The sequence below is a fragment of the Thalassophryne amazonica genome, chromosome 6 (assembly GCF_902500255.1).
Source record: "Thalassophryne amazonica chromosome 6, fThaAma1.1, whole genome shotgun sequence".
Classification (NCBI taxonomy): Eukaryota; Metazoa; Chordata; class Actinopteri; order Batrachoidiformes; family Batrachoididae; genus Thalassophryne; species Thalassophryne amazonica.
Genome location: NC_047108.1, coordinates 36,994,253 through 37,020,288, shown reverse-complemented (window position 1 = coordinate 37,020,288; position 26,036 = coordinate 36,994,253). Strand labels below are relative to the sequence as shown.

At 45.9% G+C, this 26,036-nt stretch overlaps 1 protein-coding gene across 4 annotated transcripts in view; it reads left to right on the top strand.

Annotated features, from left to right (window-relative positions):
• Positions 1-2,624: 2,624 nt before the first annotated feature.
• tafa5l (TAFA chemokine like family member 5, like) overlaps positions 2,625-26,036 on the top strand; it is a 423,503-nt gene continuing 400,091 nt past the window's right edge. For 3 of the 4 annotated variants that reach the window (XM_034171994.1, XM_034171993.1, XM_034171992.1), the window contains exon 1: positions 2,632-3,640. In XM_034171994.1, the coding sequence (XP_034027885.1) occupies positions 3,544-3,640 (97 nt within the window). In that variant the 5' untranslated portion in view covers positions 2,632-3,543. Of the gene's footprint in view, positions 3,641-26,036 lie in introns of all 4 variants that reach the window. The other variant, XR_004561192.1, reaches the window with a different exon arrangement.

The window sequence follows — 26,036 nt, the reverse complement described above, 5'->3', positions numbered from 1 at the left end:
AGTGGATGCCTCGGACTCAGGGATAGGAGCGGTGCTCTCCCAGAGCGGGAAGACCGATAAGGTCCTTCACCCGTGTGCCTATTTTTCCCGCAGGTTGACCCCCGCTGAACGGAACTATGACGTCGGCAATCGGGAACTCCTTGCTGTGAAAGAGGCCCTCGAAGAGTGGAGACATCTGTTGGAGGGAACAGCCGTGCCATTCACGGTTTTCACTGACCATCGGAACCTGGAGTACATCAGGACCGCCAAGCGGCTGAACCCCAGGCAAGCCCGCTGGTCACTGTTCTTTGGCCGTTTTGACTTCCGGATTACCTACCGTCCCGGGACCAAGAATCAAAGATCGGATGCATTGTCCCGGGTGCACGAAGACGAAGTCAAAACGGAACCGTCGGATCCCCCGGATCCCATCATCCCGGAGTCCGCTATCGTGGCCGCCCTCACCTGGGACGTGGAGAAGACCGTCCGGGAGGCCCTGACCCGTGACCCGGACCCCGGAAACGGACCAAAGAACAGACTATACGTCCCACCAGAAGCTAGGGCTGCAGTCCTGGACTTCTGTCACGGTTCTAAGCTCTCCTGTCACCCTGGGGTGCGAAGGACCGTGACAGTCGTCCGGCAACGCTTCTGGTGGGCATCCCTGGAGGCCGACGTCCGGGACTACGTCCAGGCCTGTACCACCTGCGCCAGGGGCAAGGCCGACCACAGAAAGACCTCAGGGCAGCTACAGCCACTGCCCGTGCCTCATCGCCCCTGGTCCCACATCGGCCTGGACTTTGTCACGGGTCTCCCGCCGTCCCAGGGAAACACCGTCGTCTTCACGATAGTGGACCGTTTCTCCAAGGCGGCCCACTTCATGGCCCTCCCGAAGCTCCCAACGGCCCAGGAGACAGCGGACCTTCTGGTCCACCACGTCGTCCGTCTGCATGGAATACCATCAGACATCGTCTCCGATCGCGGTCCCCAGTTTACCTCACACGTTTGGAGGAGCTTCTGCCGGGAACTGGGGGCCACGGTCAGCCTTTCGTCCGGGTATATCCAATCTCCACCCCCTTGCCGCTTCCGAAGCGACGCATCTGACGTCATGCGTCGGATGCGTCGACGGATTGGGACACGTTGACGGATTGGCCTAACGTATTTGTGAAAGGCCCTTCAACCTATCAAATCGCTTGAACACAGACACACGCCATATCTGTTTGTTTTAAAATTAATTACTTTAGTTAATTAATTTGGTTTATTTGTTAAATACGTGATATTATTGAATAACTTCCAGTATTTCTTTTTCTTTCTTTTTTATTTTTGATAACTCTCACATCCGAGGGGGCGGGGTTGATGACGTGAGGGGGCGTCGCCCCCAAATGCCCCCTCGTGGCGCCAGGTCCGACCGTCAGCCACAAAGAAATAAAATGAAATAATGTTAAAATTAGTCAGTTTTGTTTTTGTGTCAGGTGGACGACTCACTATAATTTACAAAATTAACCTGAACTACACTACCCACAATACTCCCTGTGTCGACCGGCCAATCACGTTTCGCGCTTAATGATGACTTCATCAGCAAGCGACAGGCAGCCTGCCATATATAAACACACAACAGATGGACTAAAATGTTTGATTTTAGGATTTACAAACATTTTGGACTGTTAAACTTTGCTCACTTTACCAGCAAAAAAAAAAGTTATCGGACTGAAAGTTATCGGAACTAAAGTTATCAGAAAACAATTGGTCCGATGATGGTTTTAAAACTTATCTGAAATGCTAATCTAATAGCAAAAACATTAGCTTTGATATTGATCTGTTATCGGATTAGCTGATCTGTGCCCACCACTGCGCTGTAGGAACAGATACAACAAGTAGCTCGATGGCCCCCCCCCCCCCAACACCCTCCCCGCCCTGACGGTGGACTGGATGCCTGCATGGACTCTCGTCAATTGTTGTTGTATTGTGTTCTGTATTTTAAACCTTTTCGGTAGAATGGCCAAAACAGTGGGTCACCCCTTTGAGTCTGGTCTGCTTGAGGTTTCTTCCTCAGTGTCATCAGAGGAAGCTTTTCCTTACCACTGTCGCCTGTATGCTTGGTTGGGTTAGACCTTATTTGTGTGAAGTGCCTTGAGGCAGCTTTGTTGTAATTTGCTGCTATATAAACTAAATAAATTTAAACTGAATTGGAATTTGCTTCCTTCATCTTTAATTCACATTCACGCGGAGCACATCTAGCCCGCCTCTAGATGTGATTAGATTTTGGAGCAGTTTGGTCAAAGGTCAAGGAAAACATGACCTGAAAAACCGTTTTAATGTATCTCTCAACAACCTGCAACCTAGATTGATCAAATGTGGTGGGTATATTGATTGGAAGGACATCTAGCAGCAAATATATATTGGAGTCATTTGATCAAAGATCAAGGAAAACATGGTACGAAAAACACCGTTAATATATATATATATATATATATATATATATATATATATATATATATATATATATATATATATATATATATATATATATATTTAAACATCTCAAACACCAAGAAGCCTGACTGATTACTCATTTGTCTCATGGTGTGTCCCGCCAGCAGGGTGTGCATCAGCTCACTAAAGCCTTTCGTCATCATCATAATCATCATCATTACCATTATCTTCATCAGTGTGGAGTTTATTGTCATGTGAGTGCAAAGTTTTTTTTTCTCAGTTTAAGGAAGGAATTAGGACAGAGGGAGAGAGAGAGAGAGAGAGAGAGAGAGAGAGAGAGAGAGAGAGAGAGAGAGAGAGATTGTAAACAGACAGAAGAGGGTGCAGTAGCACCTCCTTTCGTGGATTCGTTGGTTCTTTCCATTCGTTGCTTCTACTCCTTTAGGCTCATCCATCCAAACTTGACTTTGCGAAACGATGAGCAGACCGACGAGCAAGGCATCAGCAGAGAGAAGGTTCTAGACCCCTCGTCCTCATTCGGAGGCTCACACAGGTGACAGGGAGGCTCTCTTGTGCCTCTGCGTCGCTGCGCGCACGGCGCGTTATTAGTCCCGCAGCGTCTCTGCGTGAGACCCGCCGCGCTGCTTCTGACGTGACTTTGGGGCATATGTGCGCACATGACGCACTCGCGCTTTTAACCGTTGCTGACCGCCGTCTCGTGTGCTGCCAAGTTTCGGCGCCGATCGCTGATGTTTTGGTGATGTCGGCCAGGGTGAACTCTGTGAAGAGTGACAGCGGCAGCATCGGTGCGCAACTTAGACGGGAATAAGACGCACATAGGTCTGGATCTGCTTCAGCAGCGCCTCAGAGTGACGATCAAAACCGGCCAGCGGGTCTGGGATCACAGAATCACAGCTGCGTAAACTTGTCCGGATCAGGTGGCAGTGCGCGATCTGCAGCCTGCTGGATATGCGGCTCTCTGAGGGAATGTGAAAGGCAGGAGGAGGAGGAGGGGGGATTTCTCTTCTAACCTCGAAATGGACGTCGACGACAGGCTGAGGAGACAACACTGGATTAGCTACAGCTTCTTTGATTTTGGTGACATCTGAGCGTTGCAAAGTTTGGATAATCTACAGGATGCAGACTGGAGTGAGGACTCTGTCCGCAGGTGGAGGTGCGTCACTTTGCTGCCTGCTGCTCCTCTGGCTCATCTACTCCCATCTGCTGAGAGAGGGTGAGGACTTTTACACCTGCTTCTTACCTTGTCTTTCAGGGCTTTTGATTGGAATGCAGGTGTGTGAAGAAAAAATCCTTTGAATGTCCAGTAAAGCTGCAGTCTGTGGTCATCAGTGCACTTTGTTAGTGCTTTATTGTACTTTATTATTTTGTGCAGTGCTGCTCCTGCAGACAGTGGCACGGTGACGCTGTCATTTATTCTATATAATCTGCAGTCATTTTTCCCAGTTGCAATAATTTGCTTTTTCTGTCTTCATCTGATGCTGTCCAATGGCAGCAGGCTCTTCTCTAAAATGCAAATTTCCAGTGAATAGTGCTTTTGTTCCAAACCAAGGTGCTGTGAGGTAAAGGCCTGACTTTGACTTGTGCGTTTGATAATGTGACTCAGGATGAGGCTGTGTTTTCCTGTTGAATAAAACATCCACAGATGCAATTACACCTTTCGGCTTGACACAACAGAAAGCAAAAGGATGTTTCCATTCCAGTCACCAAACATGCTGCTGTCAAACACACACACACACACACACACACACACACACACACACACACACACACACACACACACACACACACACACACACACACACACACACACACACACACACACACACACACACCACTTTAAGCTCTGGGACTTGTTGGGAGATGTTGAACACTAACTTGCAGATTAGATCTTTCAATCAAGTGTTGGCCAGCAGCATAATTACTGCTGTGGAAGAGGGATCACGTCTACATCAATGTCTCTGGCAGCTTGCCGTGTACAAAAGTAGACAGCGATGTGAAAAATGGACTGTGTGCTGGGATGTGCTTCCTTTTCCTTGAATTCACTGTTTTCTCTCAAACCACTGCTGTCGTCGTCCCTCAGCCTGTATGTGATATCACTACAATTAACACAGCAGTTGTGTCTCTCCTCTCACATGTTTGTCACGAGCTCATTTTCATCCAAACATCATCTCATTATGTTGTTGTGCACAATCATTTGTTCACTGTCATGGAGTAAATACAGCTCTCCTGGGTTGGACCTGAAATCAGCGGGTGCAAATGCTACATAAGGATGGGTATCAATAACATTTTATCAGTATCGATTCCGCTTATCGATCTGATTCCTTGTCGATTCCCTTATTGATACCTCTTGTGAATTTTTTGTGTACTAAAAGTAGGCTTTACAGGTTTTCTATGTCAGAGGGTCAAAGAGCTTTTTCTTATCGTGCACCTGTCTGTGGAACGGTCTTCCTGCGACCGTGAGGCAGGAGTCCATGGACATTTTTAAGTCAAGACTTAAAACCTATTTTTTATTCTCTTTCTTATGAATAGTTTTTATTTTTATCTGTTTTATTCTTTTACTTCTGTTTTTAATTATGTATTTGAATTTTCTAATTTTTATTTATTTATTTTCATTTTCTATGTTGAACTGTTATGTGTGAGGAGCCTTGAGACAGCTTTCGTTGTGATTTGCCGCTTAAATTGAAATTGAATTGAAACTGAACAACATTTTATTGAGTCTTTCCATACGTCTGAGCTGAGCTCTTGCAGCTGGCTGTGCTGCATGTCAGGATGTAATTTATAAAGAATGCAGGACGTCTCATTTTGGGAGGAAAAAACATTTTAGTTGTAGTTTCTTGCCAGTATTACAGCATTTGGAAAGAGGTGTCATTTTTATTTAAAGCGGCAATTCCTTTTGAAGTTATTAATTCCGACCGGCAGAGAGAGCCGCGCAGCGTTTGGAGCTGTGCCAACGGAACGGAGGACAATTCTTGTTTCTCGACTACAACAAGACAAGAGTCCCAGTTAGTTACTTTAATCCACACAAAAGTGACCCACGATATTTTAATGGCTTTGAGAGGGGTTAAGAAGCGGACTTTCAGCTTCTGAAGAGCAGTGAATCAAAGAACCAACAAGCCAGTGGATCGAAGCATTGCTTCATTGGTTCACACTTCAAAGTGGTGTCGCGCTGCAGAAATGGTTGATTATAGAGCCACTACAGGGTATGTAATCAAAGTAGAAAAATGATCATTTTTCCGTTACTGCAACTCTTCTGATAAAGTCCACAGAAATTGGTGTATGTGTGTCATTGTTTGAACTAATCAGTGATTTTGATGTGTCTTTTCAGCCTTGCTGGACAGAAATACTTGTGTGCTCGCCTGCCAGTGTGATTTCAGCTCTGATGTTCTTTTTATATTATTCATATATCATCCACATCTCCTGCTGAGCTCAGTTTTAAATCTGAATCACGAAGGGTTCTTAATCTTTACTTGCACTCTCCAATTTCTACCGGAATCCTCATTGGAAAGCTGCTTTGTGCAGTTGTAAATGTAGCTGTGAGCCCCACTGCTCTTTGATTTTTTTTTTTTTTTCCTTCTTTAGTGTGCATTTGCAATACGTTGTTTGGAGTGCAGATCACTGCTGCTGGACTCAGACATACTTCAGTTCCCATGATTAGGTACCGGTGCTTCACCATGTCCTCATGCACACCCACTGACAACCACGGCAGTGCAGATGTGTTGGTGAACAGGTCTGCAGAGAGATGGTTCTGAGCACCTGCGTTGCTTCCACCCTCTCTGTAGCTCATCTGTCACAGCGACCAGGACAGGAAATCAAAGAGCAGCAGCATGTCCATGCACGTGTTGGGTCAATGCCCAATGCGATGAATGGGCTGTCAGCCGCTCTCTGCATTGCCGGTTTATTCAACAATAAATCTGGAAATGTCTGGATTTCCTCAGTGGACCACATTTCTGCTCAGTGGTGCAGTCAGAGGGCAGCAGAAAAAGCTTGTCTGCTTTGTCAGCCACATGTATGTGAGGGGATTTGTTTGAGGATGAAGGTGTTTTAAGATGGACATGCTCAAACATTTGGCCTCTGGTCAAAGCCAGTTTCAGAATTCTAAAGCTAAGAATCAATGTTTTCTCTTGGCTGAAACTAAACCTCATGGTAGCCTTAGGGAATTTTTCCTGTCTACAGCTGAAACTGTCACTTGTTGCTGTGGTGTTTCTTCAGTGACCATTTCTATGTCTGTACTTCATGAGGATGGTTTTTGTGCTGATGAAGTTGGCATTGTTCTTCTCTTTGGTTGTGCAGCCGTATTGGTTCATAAGCTGGCTGCATATTGCATGAGACAGACTATTCGGCTTGTTGAAAGGAGACATACACCCACATTTCATTAACAGAAAGGACATGGTGCACAAAACAAATCTTGTAAATTTCCACCTCTAACAATTTGTCATCTGTGTCAGTGTTGTGTATCAGTTCCAGGTGTTGTGGTAGCAGTAGGCTGTGTGCATTTTCATTATTCATTTATTCCTTGCACTGCAGATGCATATGAGACGATAAGAATGCAAAGTGATAACAGCTGTGAATGAGAGACATCAGAGGCCTGATGCTGAGATCTGCATGGCTGGTCATGCATATTATATCTCGGCTTCAGTACTATCCTCCAACAATTAAACTTTTTTAAGACAGCCATTTTGCCACAATCGTACAGAAAAATGTAAAAGAATACAGTCAACAGTTTCCATAGTTACTTTATTAGTTACTTTTTTAGTTACTTTATGTCAGGGCGGTAGAGGTACAAACAGGCGTGAGGCTGAAGCGTAGTCACAAACAGGCCAAGGTCAAACACGATAATTCAAGAGTACGGCAGGCTGTGGTAGAGGTGGGATCCAGAAACAACAAAACTAGGTAAAAAAAAACAGCAAGGCAATCAGGACAATACAACAGGCTGGAACAAGGTTTACAAAAGACAAGGAACTGGCAGAGCAGTGAGGAAAGTGAAGAGGTTAAATAACAGGTGATGTAATCAGTGGAACAAGACACAGGTATTAGCGAAGGTTCTGGAAGCAAAGAAGCGGGAAGAGAGGCAAGAGAGTGAGTAAGTGGAAAAACAAAGCAGATCGAAAGCAAGATGAGTCAGTGACAGAAAGAACCAATGATGAAAAATATAACATGCCCATAGACCAACAAAAGGAAATGTGAACAACATAAAGGGGCCAACGAGGAAATAGAGTGACAGACCTAAAAAGAGAACAGTAAAAGAATATAACCAAAACTAGAACAGAACTGAACATGGCTGAAGTATAAATGTTATAACAAACAATGATAATAAAATAGTAAATCAAACTAAAGGTTAAACAGAAAATAAATGATGAACAGAAAACAAAACCAAAGACAACAGAAAACAATTAAAGTAATAACTGACAAAACAAAAGATAAACCCTAACAATGAACAAGATCACTGACAACAGGAACATAACCAGATAATAAAACACAAAAGATTAAGGACAAACAAAACCAGAGAATATCATAACACGAAGAAAAGAAATAAACAGAACCAAACAAAGACTTAAATGACAAAAGTATAATCGTATGAAAAATAAAACAGAATCATCAGAGAAAACCTGTGTGGACAGTGAATAAACCCAGACATAAACCCTGGGCCGGAGCAGAACCTGACACTTTATAAAGTTACTTCATTAGCAGCTTTATATAGTTACTTTATTAGCAGCTGCTGACAACTTGTCAACAGCTGCTCAATGTAACTCATAAGGTAACTAGTAATCTAACTTGGTTGGGTGGAAAAAAGGGTTAGTTGTTAACGTGTCGTGGATCAGCTGTTTTTAGCGAGGACACACAGCAGCTCAGCTTAGGGTTTTAAATAAAGGGAAAAAAGTGTTAAAATGTCTTTGTGAAGCTCAGTGAGAGATGACAACTGTTTATTCAACTCGGAGCTGCTGCAGAAAACTGTGGATTAAAAGCTCGCAGCTCAGTGAAGTAGGCAGTTCAATCGAACCTCAACCCCCTACCCACGGCCCAGTTTAATGTTGCAACTGATCCGCAATGCAAAAGTAATAGTAAAAACACAGTGACTTGGAGAAGTAACTTTAATCTCATTACTGATTTGGAAAGATTAACACGTTAGATTACTCATTACTAAAAAAAGCGGTCAGATTAGAATAACACTTTACTAAGTAATGTGTTACCGGTGTCACTGATTTTTGATATATCAGTTCTGGACATGGCAAATTGTTAGTCCGCTGTTTCATGCAGCAGTGCTTTAAAAGGGTTTGCATCATCTCAGTGTGTCTCACAGTGGCGATGCAAGAAACAAGAACAGCATACCCGCAGTGACTTTTAGAAACATATTTCTGCTTTGTTTTCTTTTTAGTATGTACAAAGTCTGTGAATATCATTTGACTGAGCCAATGCAGCAGCTAAAAACAACACCAGCACATCTGTGAGTTAGCAAAAATTATTACTTTGTTTTTTCAAAGTCTGTTTCTCAGGATAGCACAAAATTAAAGCACAGGTAAACCCTTCTTACCTGTAGGTCAGGGAGTACTTTCCATGTAAACACAGGAGTTCCCCATTCTTCCTCCTCAGACTTTGCAGGACAGGAGCACAGCCAGAGGGGAGGAGGATGGAATGTCCCCCAAACACCCTGAGACTAAATTTCCACTTTTGAAGATATATTTTGGATATACGAGGGCTGTCAATAAAGTAACGGTCCTTTTTATTTTTTTCAAAAACTATATGGATTTCATTCATATGTTTTTACGTCAGACATGCTTGAACCCTCGTGCGCATGCGTGAGTTTTTCAACGCCTGTCGGTGACGTCATTCGCCTGTGAGCACTCCTTGTGGGAGGAGTCGTCCAGCCCCTCGTCGGAATTCCTTTGTCTGAGAAGTTGCTGAGAGACTGGCGCGTTGTTTGATCAAAATTTTTTCTAAACCTGTGAGACACATCGAAGTGGACACGGTTCGAAAAATTAAGCTGGTTTTCAGTGAAAATTTTAACGGCTGATGAGAGATTTTGAGGTGAGACTGTCGCTTTAAGGACTTTTCACGGTGCGAGACGTCACTCAGCGCTCTCAGGCAGCGTCATCAGCCTGTTTCAAGCTGAAAACCTCCACATTTCAGGCTCTATTGATCCAGGACGTCGTGAGAGAACAGAGAAGTTTCAGAAGAAGTCGGTTTCAGCATTTTATCTGGATATTCCACTGTTAAAGGAGATTTTTTTAATGAAAGACGTGCGGACGGGTCCGTGCGTCGGGACGCAGCCGACGCGGTGCGGCGGCACAGGAAAAACACCTCTGTTGAAAGCCTTAAGGACAAGTTGGAACATGTCCTGCCTGTTAAACAATTTCTCATATACTCACTCCACTGAAAGCCATCAAAAGCCGCCTGGATTTTACAAATGGTTATCAACACGGAGGTGTTTTTCCTGTCGGCTGCGTCCCGACGCGCGGATCCGTCCGCACGTCTTTCATTAAAAAAATCTCCTTTAACAGTGGAATATCCGGATAAAATGCTGAAACCGACTTCTTCTGAAACTTCTCTGTTCTCTCACGACGTCCTGGATCAATAGAGCCTGAAATGTGGAGGTTTTCAGCTTGAACAGGCTGATGACGCTGCCTGAGAGCGCTGCACGACATCTCGCACCGTGAAAAGTCCTTAAAGCGACAGTATCACCTCAAAATCTCTCATCAGCCGTTAAAATTTTCACTGAAAACCAGCTTAATTTTTCGAACCGTGTCCACTTCGATGTGTCTCACAGGTTTAGAAAAAATTTTGATTAAACAACGCGCCAGTCTCTCAGCAACTTCTCAGACAAAGGAATTCCGACGAGGGGCTGGACGACTCCTCCCACAAGGAGTGCTCACAGGCGAATGACGTCACCGACAGGCGTGGAAAAACTCACGCATGCGCATGAGGGTTCAAGCATGTCTGACGTAAAAACATATGAATGAAATCCATATAGTTTTTGAAAAAAATAAAAAGGACCGTTACTTTATTGACAGCCCTCGTACTACTATCACAAATACTACTATTATTTTTAACAAGTAAAATGTTTGATCAGTATTTCTCTGTAAAAACTATTTCATCAGTATTACCCTGTGCTTTAATTTTAGTACAGTTCTGTGGAATTGATGAGCTATACAAAAATATGTTTACTATATATATATATATATATATATATATATATATATATATATATATATATATATATATATATATATATATATATATATACGAGGTCTCTTAGATAATAAACCGACCCTTTCATTTTTTTTTTTAACTATATGGATTTGAATGACATGCGATTACACCAATCATGCTTGAACCCTCGTGCGCATGCGTGAGTTTTTTCACGCGTGTCGGTGACGTCATTTCCCTGTGGGCAGGCCTTGAGTGAGATGTGGTCCCGCCCTCTCGGCTGAATTCCTTTGTTTCACACGCTGCTCGAGACAGCGCGCGTTGCTTTATCAAAATTTTTTCTGGACCTGTGAGGAATATCCGAGTGGACACTATTCGAGAAATTAAGCTGGTTTTCTGTGAAAAGTTTAACGGCTGATGAGAGATTATGGGGTGTTTCTGTCGGTGTAAGGACTTCCCACGGAGCGGGACGTCCTGCAGCGCTTCCAGGCGCTGTCGTCAGCCTGTTTCGAGCTGATAACATCCTAATTTAAGGCTTAATTCACCCAGGACATCGTGAGAGAACAGAGAAGATTCAGAAGAGGCCGGCATGAGGAATTTATGCGGACATTCCACTGTTTAAGGACATTTTTTAATGAAAGACATACGCGCAAATTTGCCGAGTCGTTTCCGTGACGACTCGGCAAATCTGTGTGCGCCGCAACAGTAAAAACACCTCCGTGTTGAAAACCATTTGTAGAATTCAGGCGGCTTTTAATGGCTTTCAACAAGTGAGTAACTGAGAAATTGTTTAACAGCTTGGGCATGTTCCAACTTGCCCGTTAAGATTTCCAACGGAGGTGTTTTTCCTGCCGCGACCCCCCGCGGTCGGGTCCAGCCCGACATGCGACTCTGCCCGCACGTTCTTTCATTACAAAATGACCGTTAACAATGGAATGTCCGAATAAACTCCTCATGCCGACTTCTTCTGAAACTTCTCTGTTCTCTGACGACTTACTGCGTCAACAGAGCCTGAAATGTGGAAGTTTTCAACTTGAAACGGCGAGACGCTGCCGCCTCGAAGCGCAGATCGCCATCAGGCGCCGTGGACCGTCCTTAAAGCGACACTACCAGACCAAAATCTCTCATCAGCCGTTAAAATTTTTACCGAAAACCAGCTGAATTTATTGAATGGTGTCCACTCAGTTGTGCCTTACAGTTTTGAAAAAATTTTTATCAAACAAAGCAACAGTCTCTGAGCCATTCCTAAACAATGAACAAAATCGACGAGCGGGTGGACGACTCCTCACTCAAAGACTGCCCACAGGCGAATGACGTAACCGACAGGCGTGAAAAAACTCTCTCATGCCCACGAGGGTTCAAGCATGTCTGATGTAATCACATCAGATTCAAATCCATATGGTTTTTGAAAAAATAATAAGGTCGGATACTTTTCTAATAGACCTCGTATATATATATATATATATATATATATATATATATATATATATATATATATATATATATATAAACTATAGGGCAGGGTGGTGGCCAAGTGGTTAGTGCGCTTGGTTTCAGTGTGGAAGGTTCTCGATTTTAACCCCACCCCTGCCTATTTTTCCATGTAATGTGGAGTTGCATCAGGAAGGGCATCTGGCGTAAAACGTGTCTCAAATCAACAAGCACATCCACCTCAGATCTGCTGTGGTGACCCCAAAAACAAGAGAACAGCTGAAGGGACTTAAGATACAGCATAACTGGGTCTGTTTGGGGTTATAGCTTTAAAATCAAGTCAGTTAGGGAAGCTATAAACAGAGTTGGGTAGGATTACTTTGAAATGTAATCTAAAAGTAATCAGATTACAAGTAATCCAAATGTATGTACATACATAGATGTAATCCACATGTATTCTTTCAAAGTAATCCTACCCAACGTTGGCCAATTATGAAGGGTTTTGGGGTTAGTAATTTTTCAAATTGTGATGTCAATTTGGGATAGGGTAATGGCAAAGAAAAGGTGACGATGTGTAAAAGAAAATATTAATACAACACACATTAGTAGTATAACGAAAATATTAAGAAGCTGCATTACTCTCCAACACAACACAACAATTTATGCATTAAATTAAATTAAATTTTAAGCACATAAATATATCAATATCATGATTAAAATTGAATTCCGGCTATCCAGCAATTCCTATCATATTGAGTTTTACAAATGATATAGAGCCCTAATAAATACATACCAAGACATAAGACATAAATTATTGAATTTTGTTTTTGTAAAATATATGGAAAATAAAATCTTAAATTATCAAAATACATTTTGTGACTCTGACAATATCTAGGTGCTGTCCTTTGCCACATTCATAATGCCACAGAACCACCTTGGATCCTGGATGGCAACCACCCAGGCAGACAACCAGTCCATTTCCACATCTCTAAAATAACCATCTATCTTGCATAGCCAGGTGAAACGTGGGCATTCCTTGGGCTTTCTGCAGCTACTGGGGTCCAAAACACTCAGACACCTGCATGCTGGATATGCACAGAGAAACGGGCCACATGGTCAAAATGTCAACACTGACACTCCCTCACAATGCACGATTCTTCTCATCTTAGTCTCTTCTTAGTAACTGCTCATCATTCTAGCGGTACCCAAGGAGCTTTTGAAGACAGCAAGTCTTATAATCAGACAGCACTAGGACCCTAAACACTTGTACATTTGTTTGATTGTAAAGATATTGGATAGGTGTATTGCCAAACACCTCTGTCCAGTGATCTCATGATTCCATAAATTCTTCCCAGCTGCCTCTCGATCTCAAAGGCTGAGGACACAGAGACATGTATATCACTGCCCTGCCTGTAAAACAGTTATATCAACAGTGTGTTTTCTGGGCTTTGAGGTCATTTTATAACTTCCTAATGACTAACGTTTTTCAAATGATGGCAAGATATTTATTTATCAGCATGAATTTTAAGTCATCTATCGAGTGATGTTTGTTGTGGAAATATTGTGAGAAAGATGCTTTATTTTACTATATATAACTTCGTATTACAAAATTCTGTGAATCCATCATGAAGCCACTCATACCAGTAAGTCACATATATTTTACTGATCAAGCTGAGGTTTTGATGAAATCACTATCCACAGTGATGCTAGAGATATGATGGTAAATACGTTTTTGGGGCTCGGTTATGTGTCACCTTGACCTTTGACCAATCCGTTCCATACATTAAATATCTGGTGACACTGACGCAAGCAATTTTCTCACCACGTTTATTGAAAATCTGCTGAGCTGGTTCATTAATTTTTGAGTTATTTAGTTGAATCGCAAGTACGCACGCATGCATACACACACACACACACACACACACACACACACACACACACACACACACACACACACACACACACACACACACACACACACACACACACACACACACACACACACACACACACACGTGGCGGTGCACAGGGCTACAAATGGCCGTCCCATTCAAGTGTGAGCTGTCAAAAGGTGTACAACACCTGCTGGACATTATGGATGATGCCAGTCACCCTCTGCACACCGTCATCAGCAACCAGAGGAGCCTCTTCAGCCACAGACTGCTCCTTCCCAAGAGCAGAACCAACCGACTGAAAAACTCCTTTGTCCCTCAGGCCATCAGACTGTACACCTCCTCACTCAGGGAGAGGGGGAGTAACAGGAAGACAGGGGACAGGAAGGAGAGGAGCAGCTGTAGCCCGTAAGACAGTATTTCTGTTTTTATATTTGCATTTACATTTTGTAGAATTATTTCTTACTTCTACTTCTGATACTCTGTGTGCTTCTTACCCTGTGTGCTGCTATACAATGCTGATGGAACCTCAGTTTCCCTGAAGAAGTCTTCCCAAGGGATTAATAAATTTCTGTCTAATCTAATCTCATCTAATATGGTTACTCTTGTAACCATATTAGACCCATCTTGTAACCATGTAACCCATCTTACTTTTGGGGGTTACAAATATCACTCATTTGAGCATCTGATTCTCCGCTCTGCTCAAGATATTACACATTGCCAAGGTCAGAAGAATAAAAATCAGTCGTATTACTTTGTCACTGTATATAGGCCTCCTGGCCCATATTCTGAATTCTTAGATGAATTTGGTGCGTTCATCTCTAACTTGTCAACTAGTGTAGATAACATTCTGATCATTGGTGACTTTAACATTCATATAAATAAGCCTTCTGATCCCCTCTGCAAATCATTTATGGAAATTGTGGATGCATTCGGATTTCGGCAATGCATTCGGGATTCGACGCACATTAGTGGAAATACCCTGGATCTGGTTCTCGCATGTGGTATTGCTGTCACGAATATTGACATCATGCCTCTTACATCAGTGGTGTCTGATCACTCACTTATTAAGTTTACAGTTTTGCTGCTGTGTTTAGTGGAACAACAACCTTATATATCTTTACGGCAATGCATCAACTCCTCAACTAAGACTGAACTCGAAGCTAGACTATCTGATGTCTTAGCTTCACATTTGACAAATACCCAGTCAGTAGACAGACTTGTGGATAGTTTAAACTCAGTGCTCAAAACTACACTCAACATGATTGCACCACCTGTGTTAAAACCGCGCTCCCCCAAATCACAGTCACCTTGGTTCAATGATTATCTGCGTGACCTCAAGCATAAAGCTAGAGGTCTAGAATGGAAATGGCATCATTCAAAATTAGAAGTATTTCACCTTGCGTGGTATCTTAGACTATAAGCATGCATTATTGGCTACAAAGCGGACTTACTACTCTGATTTGATCAACAAAAACAAGCATAACTCAAAGTTCTTGTTTGACACGGTGGCAACACTTTTGCATGGACAACCACCTGTAGTTCGCTCTCCTTTTACAGCACAAGATTTGCTGGATTACTTTGGGAAGAAAGTAGAAGACATCAGGTTAAACATATCCCGGCATGCCTTAATCCAGCCACCACACCCTGCTATTGATGTGGGCGCCACTACTGAGGTATTACCTAGATTTACAGAATTTGACAGTATCTCACTAGGCATGCTGACAAAACTCGTAATGTCAACAAAAAGCACAACCTGTCTATTTGATCCTATACCAACAAAACTATTTAAGGACCTGTGGCCCACTCTTGGGCCGACTGTGCTGGAAATTATTCATCTTCCTTTCACTTCTGGATCTGTTCCTAAATGTTTCAAATCTGCAGTGATTAAACCATTACTTAAGAAACCTAATCTTGACCCTAGTATATTGACAAACTATCGGCCGATATCTATCATTTTTCTCTAAAAGTCTGGAAAAAGTGGTGTCACGGCAGCTCGTAGACTATCTTACTGAGAATAATCTCTTTGAGCCACTGCAGTCTGCTTTTAGAAAATATCATTCCACAGAGACAGCTCTCACTAAAGTGGTGAATGATCTTCTGCTTACAATGGATTCGGACACCACTACGGTTCTGTTGCTGTTAGATCTCAGTGCTGCATTTGATACAGTGGATCATCATATTCTACTTGATAGGCTGGAAAATCATTTTGGGATTACTGGGAGTGCCCTTGCATGGCTGACGTCATACTTGACCAGTCGTTCTCACTGTGTTTTGTACAGTAACACTACCTCTAACCTTAGTGACATGAAATTTGGGTTTCCACAGGGGTCTGTCTTAGGCCCCCTGCTTTTCTCCCTTTATATAGCACCCCTTGGGCACATATTGCGGCATTTTGGGATTACCTTTCACTGCTGTGCAGATGATACTCAGTTATACATGCCAATAACTGCTTGTAATCTCGTTCACATAAAATCCTTAGAAGATTGCCTTGCAGCAGTGAGAAGTTGGATGTCTAGAAACTTCCTACTTTTAAACTCTGATAAGACTGAAATGATGGTTCTTGGTCCAGTGGGACATCGGCATCAATTTGACCAGTTAACGCTCAGCCTAGGCTCGTGTGTCATACATCACACTGACAAAGTGAGGAACGTTGGGGTAATTTTTGATCCTTCATTGTCCTTTGGCCTCCCCATTAGAAATATTACTAGGACTGCTTTCTTCCACCTGCGAAATGTAGTGAGATCAGATTTTAAGGTTCTGCTACTAACCTATAAAATTATTCATGGACTGGCACCCTCCTACCTAGCTGACCTAATTAAACCTTACGTACCGGCCTGGGCTTTATGTTCTCAGGGTGCAGGACTACTTTGTGTCCCTAAGGTGAATAAGAAGTCTGCGGGTCACAGAGCTTTCTCTTATTGTGCCCCTGTTCTGTGGAATGATCTCCCTGCATCAATAAAACAGTCAGATTCTGTGGAGACTTTCAAGTCCAGACTTAAGACGCACTTATTTTCCCTTTCATATGGCTAGCATACTGGTACAGTTTTGTTTTACGCTTTTTACTCTTTTAATTCATTTTGTTAGTAATTGGAGCGGGCCGCGGCCTCAGCTTTACCTAAATTCTGGGTCTTTTAGTGAAGTTTAGGGCTAGTGGCCGGCGATCACCTTTGTATTTCTCTGTTTTTCTTGTTGTTTAATGCTAACAAATTATACACTATTTCTTGTCTTTCTTTATGCCTGATTCTGTTTTTTCTCTCTGTTTAAGGTGCAGCTCCATCCAGAGATGGGAGTTGTGTTCGTGTTGGCGATCCTCCTGTCCTGTGCGCCAATAGCATTTCTTGTATATTTGTCCGTGAATTGTTGTGTGAATTGTTCTGTAATTTATGTTTTGTAGCATGGCCCAAGCAGATGGTCACCCCTTTGAGTCTGGTCTGCTTGAGGTTTCTTCCTCAGAGGGAGTTTTTCCTTACCACTGTTGCTCTGGGGGTTGGTAAGGTTAGACCTTACCTGTGTGAAGTGCTTTGAGGCAACTCTGTTGTGATTTGGCACTATATAAATGAAAATAAATTGAAATTGAATTGAACTGAAATTACTCTTCTGACCTGCTGCAACAATGCATGTATGAGCTCAAATTAAATATGCGTCCACCAACTCCTCATGTTAGCCACTAAGTTTTAGTTCTAATTATTCGAAATCATGCAGAAAGGTTTATGCTCACTTATTATTCAGTAAGCCTCGCAGTGTGGACTGGTGATGATTTTTTTAAATTACTTTTTCATACAATATATAAGTAGGAATACATTTGCAGTGACCTTGAAGGGCTCTTGACATTTACACTTACATTGACTTTTACTTTTATGCATTTCACATGATCATTTATCAAAAAGTGACTTCAGGGGCAGTAATTATAGTTCAAGTTTGATATTCAGTTTAATAAATCCTTTTCCTTGCATTCTTTTAAACATCTTACAATTTAACTCCTGGCAACATTACAAGATGCTTGGTTGAAAACTATATATTACAAATTACAAAGCAAACAAACAAAACAATCAAACAACAACAAAAAATACTCCCATATGCTCTGAGGTTAAAAGCCATAGTGTTGTGTGGGCCGCTGAAGAGGAGGTACTGCTGGCCCACCACCACCAGAGGGCGCCCTGCCTGGAGTGCGGGCTTCAGGCACGAGAGGGCGCTGCCGCCTCACAGAAACAGCCGGGGTGACAGCTGTCACTCATCAACTATGACAGCTGTCACCAATCACCTGGTCATCACCCACACACACAAAAGCCGGACGACATCTCCACCTCATCGCCGAGATATCTTCTACCTTCATGGTAAATTCTCAGCCGTTGTTGTGTTGTCACACGTTACGTGTTTTCGTGTGTGTTGAACTATTTGCAAGTGTCTGGATCGCTATTTTCAGCTGTAGGCTGGGTTCGCGGATGGTGGAGGAGTGACGCACTTCACTCCTCACTCCGAACTTCAATAAGTAGGATTACAGACTCTGTATAAACTGTGTACAGGAGGTGGAGGTGTCTTTCCCACCTGACCAATACAAAAGAACTTGCTGACTGTTTACTGGGTGTGTTTTCCACACACTCATTACTTCTGTCTTCTGCTTCCTGCCAGCAGTACCAGATCCGACAGTCGGAGACGGTGACCACCTGGGGACTCAGGACTTGGCAGCTCCAGTATCCTTCGGGTTCGGTGGCAGTGGAAATCGTGTGGGATCCGGTTCTACTCGGGACAGACGTCTCCTATCCGCGAGCCTACCCACACGTCACTTTGTATATTTTGATTGTGAACCAAATTCTGCATTTGTCTGTATTTCGTTGTGGACATTTCACAACAGTAAAGTGTTGTATTTTTGACTCATCTATTGTCCATTCATTTACGCCCCCTGTTGTGGGTCCGTGTCATTACACTTTCCCAACAGGATATCTCGGCCATCGTCATGGATCCCAAGGGGCGTCAACCATCTGTTGAACAGCCAATGGAAGAGCAGGGTGCACAGGCGTCTGCAGGAGGCGTGATTGGTGAGTTGCAGCAAATCCTCACCGCCTTTACTGCTCGGTTGGATCTAATGACCAAGCAGAACGTCATCCTCAATCGCAGGATGGAGGCTCTCACCACGCAGGTGGAAGCGCGCGCTCAGGGCGCTGCTGCAGCTCCTCCTCCTGCTGACCTGGTGCTGAATATAGACATTCCACTGGTTATTCAACGACCCCCCCCACCATCCCCTGAAGCATACATAAGTCCCCCAGAGCCGTACGGGGGTTGTGTGGAGACGTGCGCGGACTTTTTAATGCAGTGTTCGCTCGTCTTTTCACAGCATCCCGTGATGTACGCATCGGACGCCAGCAGGGTGGCTTATGTAATTAATTTGGTTCGAGGCGAGGCACGCGCCTGGGCTACGGCACTCTGGGAGCAGAATTCACGGCTCCTTACCTCTTATACTGGGTTTGTGAGGGAGTTAAAAACAGTATTTGATCACCCAAACAGAGGCGAGACTGCTTCTATGGCGCTGCTGTCAATGAGACAGGGGCGTCGGAGTGCAGCTGAGTATGCGGTCAACTTCCGCATTGCCGCTGCGAGGTCCGGCTGGAATACCGCTGCACTCCGCGCCGCCTTCGTAAATGGACTGTCGTCAGTCCTGAAGGAGCATCTGGTGGCTAAGGATGAGCCGCGGGATTTAGATGGGCTTATTGATCTGTTCATACGATTAGACAATCGGTTAGAGGAACGCCGTCGGGAGCGAGACGAAGGGCGTGGTCGGGTACGCGCCGTCCCTCTCCCTTCCGGTTCCGAAAAGGTACTGCCCTCCCCACGCTCCACTGCCTCAGCGCTCCGTTTGGCGACAGCTCCCCCTGCTGATGAAGCTATGGACACGAGCAGGGCTAAAGTCAGAGCCACTAATAGACAAAGGAGACTGGTCCGCGGAGAGTGCTTTATCTGCAGCTGAAACGAGTATCAGCAGAGAGACTGCCCCAAATGGTTAAACACCAACGCCCGCTCTTAGAAACTGGGCTAAGGGTGGGCCAAGAAATACACGTGGGACAAACCCGTCTTTCTGCACGACTCCCAGTTACGATCCTGAGTGGGGATCTAACCCTTCAGGCCCCCGCACTGGTGGACACGGGGTCAGAAGGGAATCTGCTGGAAAGCAGATGGGCAAGGGAGGTAGGGCTCCCACTAGTGGCGCTTCCTTTGCCATTGAAGGTGCGGGCACTAGATGGCACCCTTCTCCCTTTAATTACACACAAGACACTGCCAGTAATTTTGGTAGTGTCTGGGAATCATCGGGAGGAGATCGAGTTTTACGTGACTCTTTCTACCTCCTGCATGATTTTGGGCTTCCCTTGGATGATCAAACAGAACCCCCGGATTGATTGGCCGTTTGGGGTTGTGGCTCAGTGGAGGGAAACCTATCACCGGGAATGTCTAGGATCCTCGGTTCCGCCCGGTTTGACAGCTAACGAGGAGGTTAAAGTCCCCCCCAATCTTGCGGTGGTGCCTGAGGAGTACCACGATCTCGCTGACGTCTTCAGCAAAGATCTGGCACTCACTCTTCCCCCACACCGTCCGTACGATTGCGCCATCAATTTGATCCCGGGCACTGAGTATCCGTCCAGCAGGCTGTACAACCTCTCACGTCCTGAGCGCCAATCAATGGAGACCTACATCCGGGACTCGTTAGCTGCCGGGTTGATCTGGAACTCCACCTCCCCCATGTGTGCAGGTTTCTTTTTTGTGGGCAAGAAAGACGGCGGCCTCAGTCCATGCATTGACTACAGGGGACTGAACAAGATCACGGTCCGCAAACGGTACCCTCTACCCCTGTTAGATTCGGTGTTCATGCCCCTGCATGGAGCCCAAATATTCACGAAACTCGATCTTAGGAACGCGTACCACCTGCTTCGGATCCGGAAGGGAGACGAGTGGAAGACGGCATTCAACACCCCATTAGGTCACTTTGAGTACCTGGTCATGCCGTTCGGCCTCACTAATGCCCCCGCGACGTTTCAGGCTTTGGTAAATGACATCTTGCGGGACTTCCTGCACTGATTCATCTTCGTATACCTAGACGATATTCTCATTTTTTCCCCGGATCCTGAGACCCATGTCCAGCATGTATGTCAGGTCCTGCAGCGGTTGTTGGAGAACCGGCTGTTTGTGAAGGGCGAGAAGTGTGAGTTCCACCGCACTTCTTTGTCCTTCCTGGGGTTCATAATCTCCTCTAACTCCGTCGCCCCTGATCCGGCCAAGGTTGCGGCGGTGAGAGACTGGCCCCAACCGACAAGCCGTAGGAAGCTGCAACAGTTTCTCGGCTTTGCGAATTTCTACAGGAGGTTCATAAAGGGCTACAGTCAGGTAGTTAGCCCCCTGACAGCTCTGACCTCCTCCAAAGTACCATTTACTTGGTCGGATCGGTGCGAGGCCGCGTTTAAGGAGTTGAAACACCGGTTTTCGACTGCACCAGTTCTGGTGCAGCCCGATCCTAGCCGCCAGTTTGTGGTAGAAGTGGACGCCTCGGACTCAGGGATAGGAGCAGTGCTGTCCCAGAGCGGGGAGTCCGATCAGATTCTCCATCCTTGTGCCTATTTCTCACGCAGGTTGACCCCAGCTGAGCGGAACTATGACGTGGGCAATCGGGAACTCCTCGCGGTGAAAGAGGCTCTTGAGGAGTGGAGACATCTGTTAGAGGGAGCCACGGTACCATTTACGGTTTTCACAGACCACCGGAACCTGGAGTATATCAGGCCTGCCAAGCGGCTGAACCCCAGGCAAGCCCGCTGGTCATTGTTCTTCGGGCGTTTTGACTTCCAGATCACCTACCGCCCCGGGACCAAGAACCAAAGATCGGATGCTCTGTCCTGGGTTCACAAAGTCGAAGTCAAAACCGAGCTGTCGGATCCGCCGGAATCCATACTTCCTGAGTCCACTATCGTGGCCACCCTCACCTGGGACATGGAGAAGACCGTCCGGGAGGCCCTGGCATGGAACCTGGACCCAGGTAAAGGACCGAAGAACCGCCTCTACGTCCCACCAGAGGCCAGAGCTGCCGTCCTGGACTTCTGTCTTGGTTCCAAACTCTCCTGCCATCCGGGGGTGCGAAGGACTGTGGCAGTGGTCCGGCAGCGCTTCTGGTGGGTGTCCATGGAAGCTGACGTCCGGGACTATGTCCAGGCCTGCACCACCTGCGTCAGGGGAAAAACTGATCACCAACGGGCACAGGGACTCCTCCAACCATTACCTGTGCCCCATCGCCCCTGGTCCCACATCGGCCTGGACTTCGTCACGGGCCTCCCACCGTCCCGGGACATGACTACCATCCTCACGATAGTGGACCGATTCTCCAAGGCGGCCCACTTCGTGGCCCTTCCGAAGCTCCCTACGGCCCAGGAGACAGCAGACCTCCTGGTCCACCACGTCGTGCATCTGCATGGGATACCCGTGGACATCATCTTGGATCAAGGTCCCCAGTTCTCCTCTCAAGTCTGGAGTAGTTTCTGCCGAGAACTGGGGGCCACCGTGAACCTCTCGTCCAGGTATCACCCGCAGACCAACGGACAGGCAGAACGGGCCAACCAGGAATTGGAGCAAGCCCTGCGCGGTGTGACGTCCGCGCACGCGACGGCCTGGTGTGAACATCTGGCCTGGATCGAGTATGCGCATAACAGCCAGGTGTCCTCTGCCATCGGCCTCTCCCCGAGGTATGTCTGGGGTATCAGCCCCCATTGTTTCCTGTGGTGGAGGGAGAGGTCGGTGTGCCCTCGGTCCAGGCCCACCTGCGGAGGTGCTGTCGGGTGTGGCGCACCATCCGTTCTGCCTTGTTGAAGGCCCGGACGAGGGCTAAGGCCCATGCAGACCGCCGGCGTTCCCTGGCCCCTGCATACCAGCCTGGGCAGGAGGTGTGGCTTTCTACGAAGGACATCCCCCTCCAAGTGGACTCACCCAAGCTAAAGGACAGATACATCGGTCCATTCAAGATTCTCAAAGTCCTCAGTCCAGCCGCAGTGAAGCTCCAGCTCCCAGCTTCACTGCGGGTCCACTCAGTTTTTCATGTTTCCAGGATCAAGCCACACCACACCTCACCCCCCTGTGCTCCCGGAACGGCGCCGCCTCCTGCCCGGATCATCGATGGGGAGCCGGCTTGGACTGTGCATCGGCTCCTGGACGTCCGCCGGAAGGGCCGGGGTTTCCAGTACTTGGTGGACTGGGAAGGTTATGGACCCGAAGAACGCTCCTGGGTGAAGAGGAGCTTCATCCTGGATCCGGCCCTCCTGGCCGATTTCTACCGTCGACACCCGGAGAAGCCTGGTCGGGCTCCAGGAGGCGCCCGTTGAGGGGGGGGGGGGGGGGGGGGTCCTGTTGTGTGAGCCGCTGAAGAGGAGGTACTGCTGGCCCACCACCACCAGAGGGCGCCCTGCCTGGAGTGCGGGCTTCAGGCACGAGAGGGTGCTGCCGCCTCACAGAAACAGCCGGGGTGACGGCTGTCACTCATCAACTATGACAGCTGTCACCAATCACCTGGTCATCACCCACACACACAAAACCCGGACGACATCTCCACCTCGTCGCCGAGATATCTTCTACCTTCACAGTAATTTCTCAGCCGTTGTTGTGTTGTCACACGTTACGTGTTTTCGTGTGTGTGGAACTATTTGCAGGTGTCTGGATCGCTATTTTCAGCTGGAGGCTGGTTTCGCGGATGGTGGAGGAGTGACACACTTCACTCCTCACTCCGAACTTCAATAAGTAGGATTACAGACTCTGTATAAACTGTGTACAGGAGGTGGAGGTGCCTTTCCCACCCGACCAATACAAAAGAACTTGCTGACTGTTTACTGGGTGTGTTTTCCACACACTCATTACTTCTGTCTTCTGCTTCCTGCCAGCAGTACCAGATCCGACAGTCGGAGACGGTGACCACCTGGGGACTCAGGACTTGGTGGCTCCAGTATCCTTCGGGTTCGGTGGCAGTGGAAATCGTGTGGGATCCGGTTCTACTCGGGACGGACGTCTCCTATCCTCGAGCCTACCCACACGTCACTTTGTATATTTTGATTGTGAACCAAATTCTGCATTTGTCTGTATTTCGTTGTGCACATTTGACAACAGTAAAGTGTTGTATTTTTGACTCATCTATTGTCCGTTCATTTACGCCCCCTGTTGTGGGTCCGCGTCATTACACTTTCCCAACACATAGTATAATTCCTGAATGCTTTCGGATATTTAGATCAGAAAGAGTTGCACAGGGTCAACATGGAAATGATTGAAACGTGCTTAAAAAAATGTTGAACTATTTGGAATCTCGAGGGAGCATCTTGAGCGTTTTGCGCGTTTGTGGCGCGATATTGCGTCGCGTCACGTCGCGTTGCCCTCCTCCCCAAAAATCGCGATGACCAATCAGGGACTGAATATGTAGTGACGTGGAGATGTCTGGAGTTTGACTGAAGATGTGAACATGTCCTGTACCTGGTAGCAGCCTGTGAGCAGGACTTATGTCTCTTTTGTCCTTTATTTCACAATCATGACAGAGTTTTTGGAGCGAACAGCAGCACAACAGCAGCGGGGAGCGGAGTTTCTTTTTATCTTTATTTTACGTGCGCGCGCGCACGAATCGTCCTGGAGATTATTTTACTTATTAAGTACACAGCTGTATAATAAAGCAAATGGTGACTGGTTTCTAAACACAATTATGACAGAGTTTTTGGAGCGAGCAGCAGCCCTACTTGCAGCAGCGGGAGCGGAGCTTTTTCCTTTTCTTTTTTTTTTTACGTTCGCGCGTGAGCGAATCGTCTGTAGAGAATATTTTATTAATTAACTACACAGATGTATAATAAAACAAATGGTGACTGGTTTCTAAACACAATTATGACAGCGTTTTTTTGGGGGAAGAGCAAGCTGCAGCAAGCAGCGGAGTTTCTTTTTTTTTTTTTTTTTATTGTTTACATGTGCACGCATGAACATGACAGTTGATCCTCAAACTGGGTCCCACAGAGGTGGAAGGAGCGCTGAAAGCGGCCATCACCCAGACACAGCTCCTGCAGCAAATAATGATACTCTCTGTATTGGGAGCTTTTCACAGCAACTCGCTCCGTGTGATCAAGGTCCGTCATGTTAGCTTTACTGACAACCGGAGCCGGCGAGTGGAAGGGAAGCTCCTCCTATTTGATGACGCACTGGGGCGAAAGTCCACCCAAGCAGAACGACACACCGGGCAAAGGAGGCGCGTCCGTCGCCTGGCGACCCACGCAAATTTGTAGCGTCTGATCGCACCCGGTGTGAACGCGGCTTAAAGCCTGGTTCACACAGCAGGATTTTAAAATTATCTGGAGGTTTCCAAAACCTGAGAGACATGGAGATAAAAAAAAAAAAAAAAAATCATAGATCTAACAGGTTTGGTCGTACAGTGTGTGTTCAGCCACACGGTAAAAACAGCACACCACACATGAACATTCTCAGGTCAGACAGGAAATCTCGCAAAATCTCTTGAGATTAAACGTGACTTCAGAGTAAACAGACGGAGATAGTTTGTGGACTATTTAAAACAGAGGGGAAAAAAGATACAAAAAGAAAAAGAAAAGGTGTTCCTTAAAGGAGTGGAGACAGCGTGAGCACCGGACTTCTGGTAAGTCAGAACAGCTGTTTTGATTTTATTTTCCGCTCCGTGTGTCTGTCACCTCACTTTCTGATTGGCTGCACGTCACATTCAGCAGGCTGCGTGCTCATTTGTGGTCGGAGGACACCACACACGCTGTGATATCGGGCCAAGACAATCCAACATGTTGGATATCCCTGATTTGCGATCGGAGCGCCCCTGACATCCTTCCGAGGAGATCAGAGCGCTCTTAACACACCACACACGGCAGGAATATCTGATAAGATTATCTTTAGCGTCATCACGATTGTCATGGCATCCTTAAGATTGTCGGAAGGTGGTAAGGAAAAACTCCCTCCAATGATTTTAGGAAGAAACCTCAAGCAGACCACACTTAAAGGGGTGACCCTCTGCTTGGGCTATGCTACTGACATAATTAACAGAAAAATTCACAAAATGAAAATGCTGGAAATGTTGCTGGTGCGCAGGACAGGAGAGTTTCAGAAACAGACACCACACCCATCTCTGGATGGAGC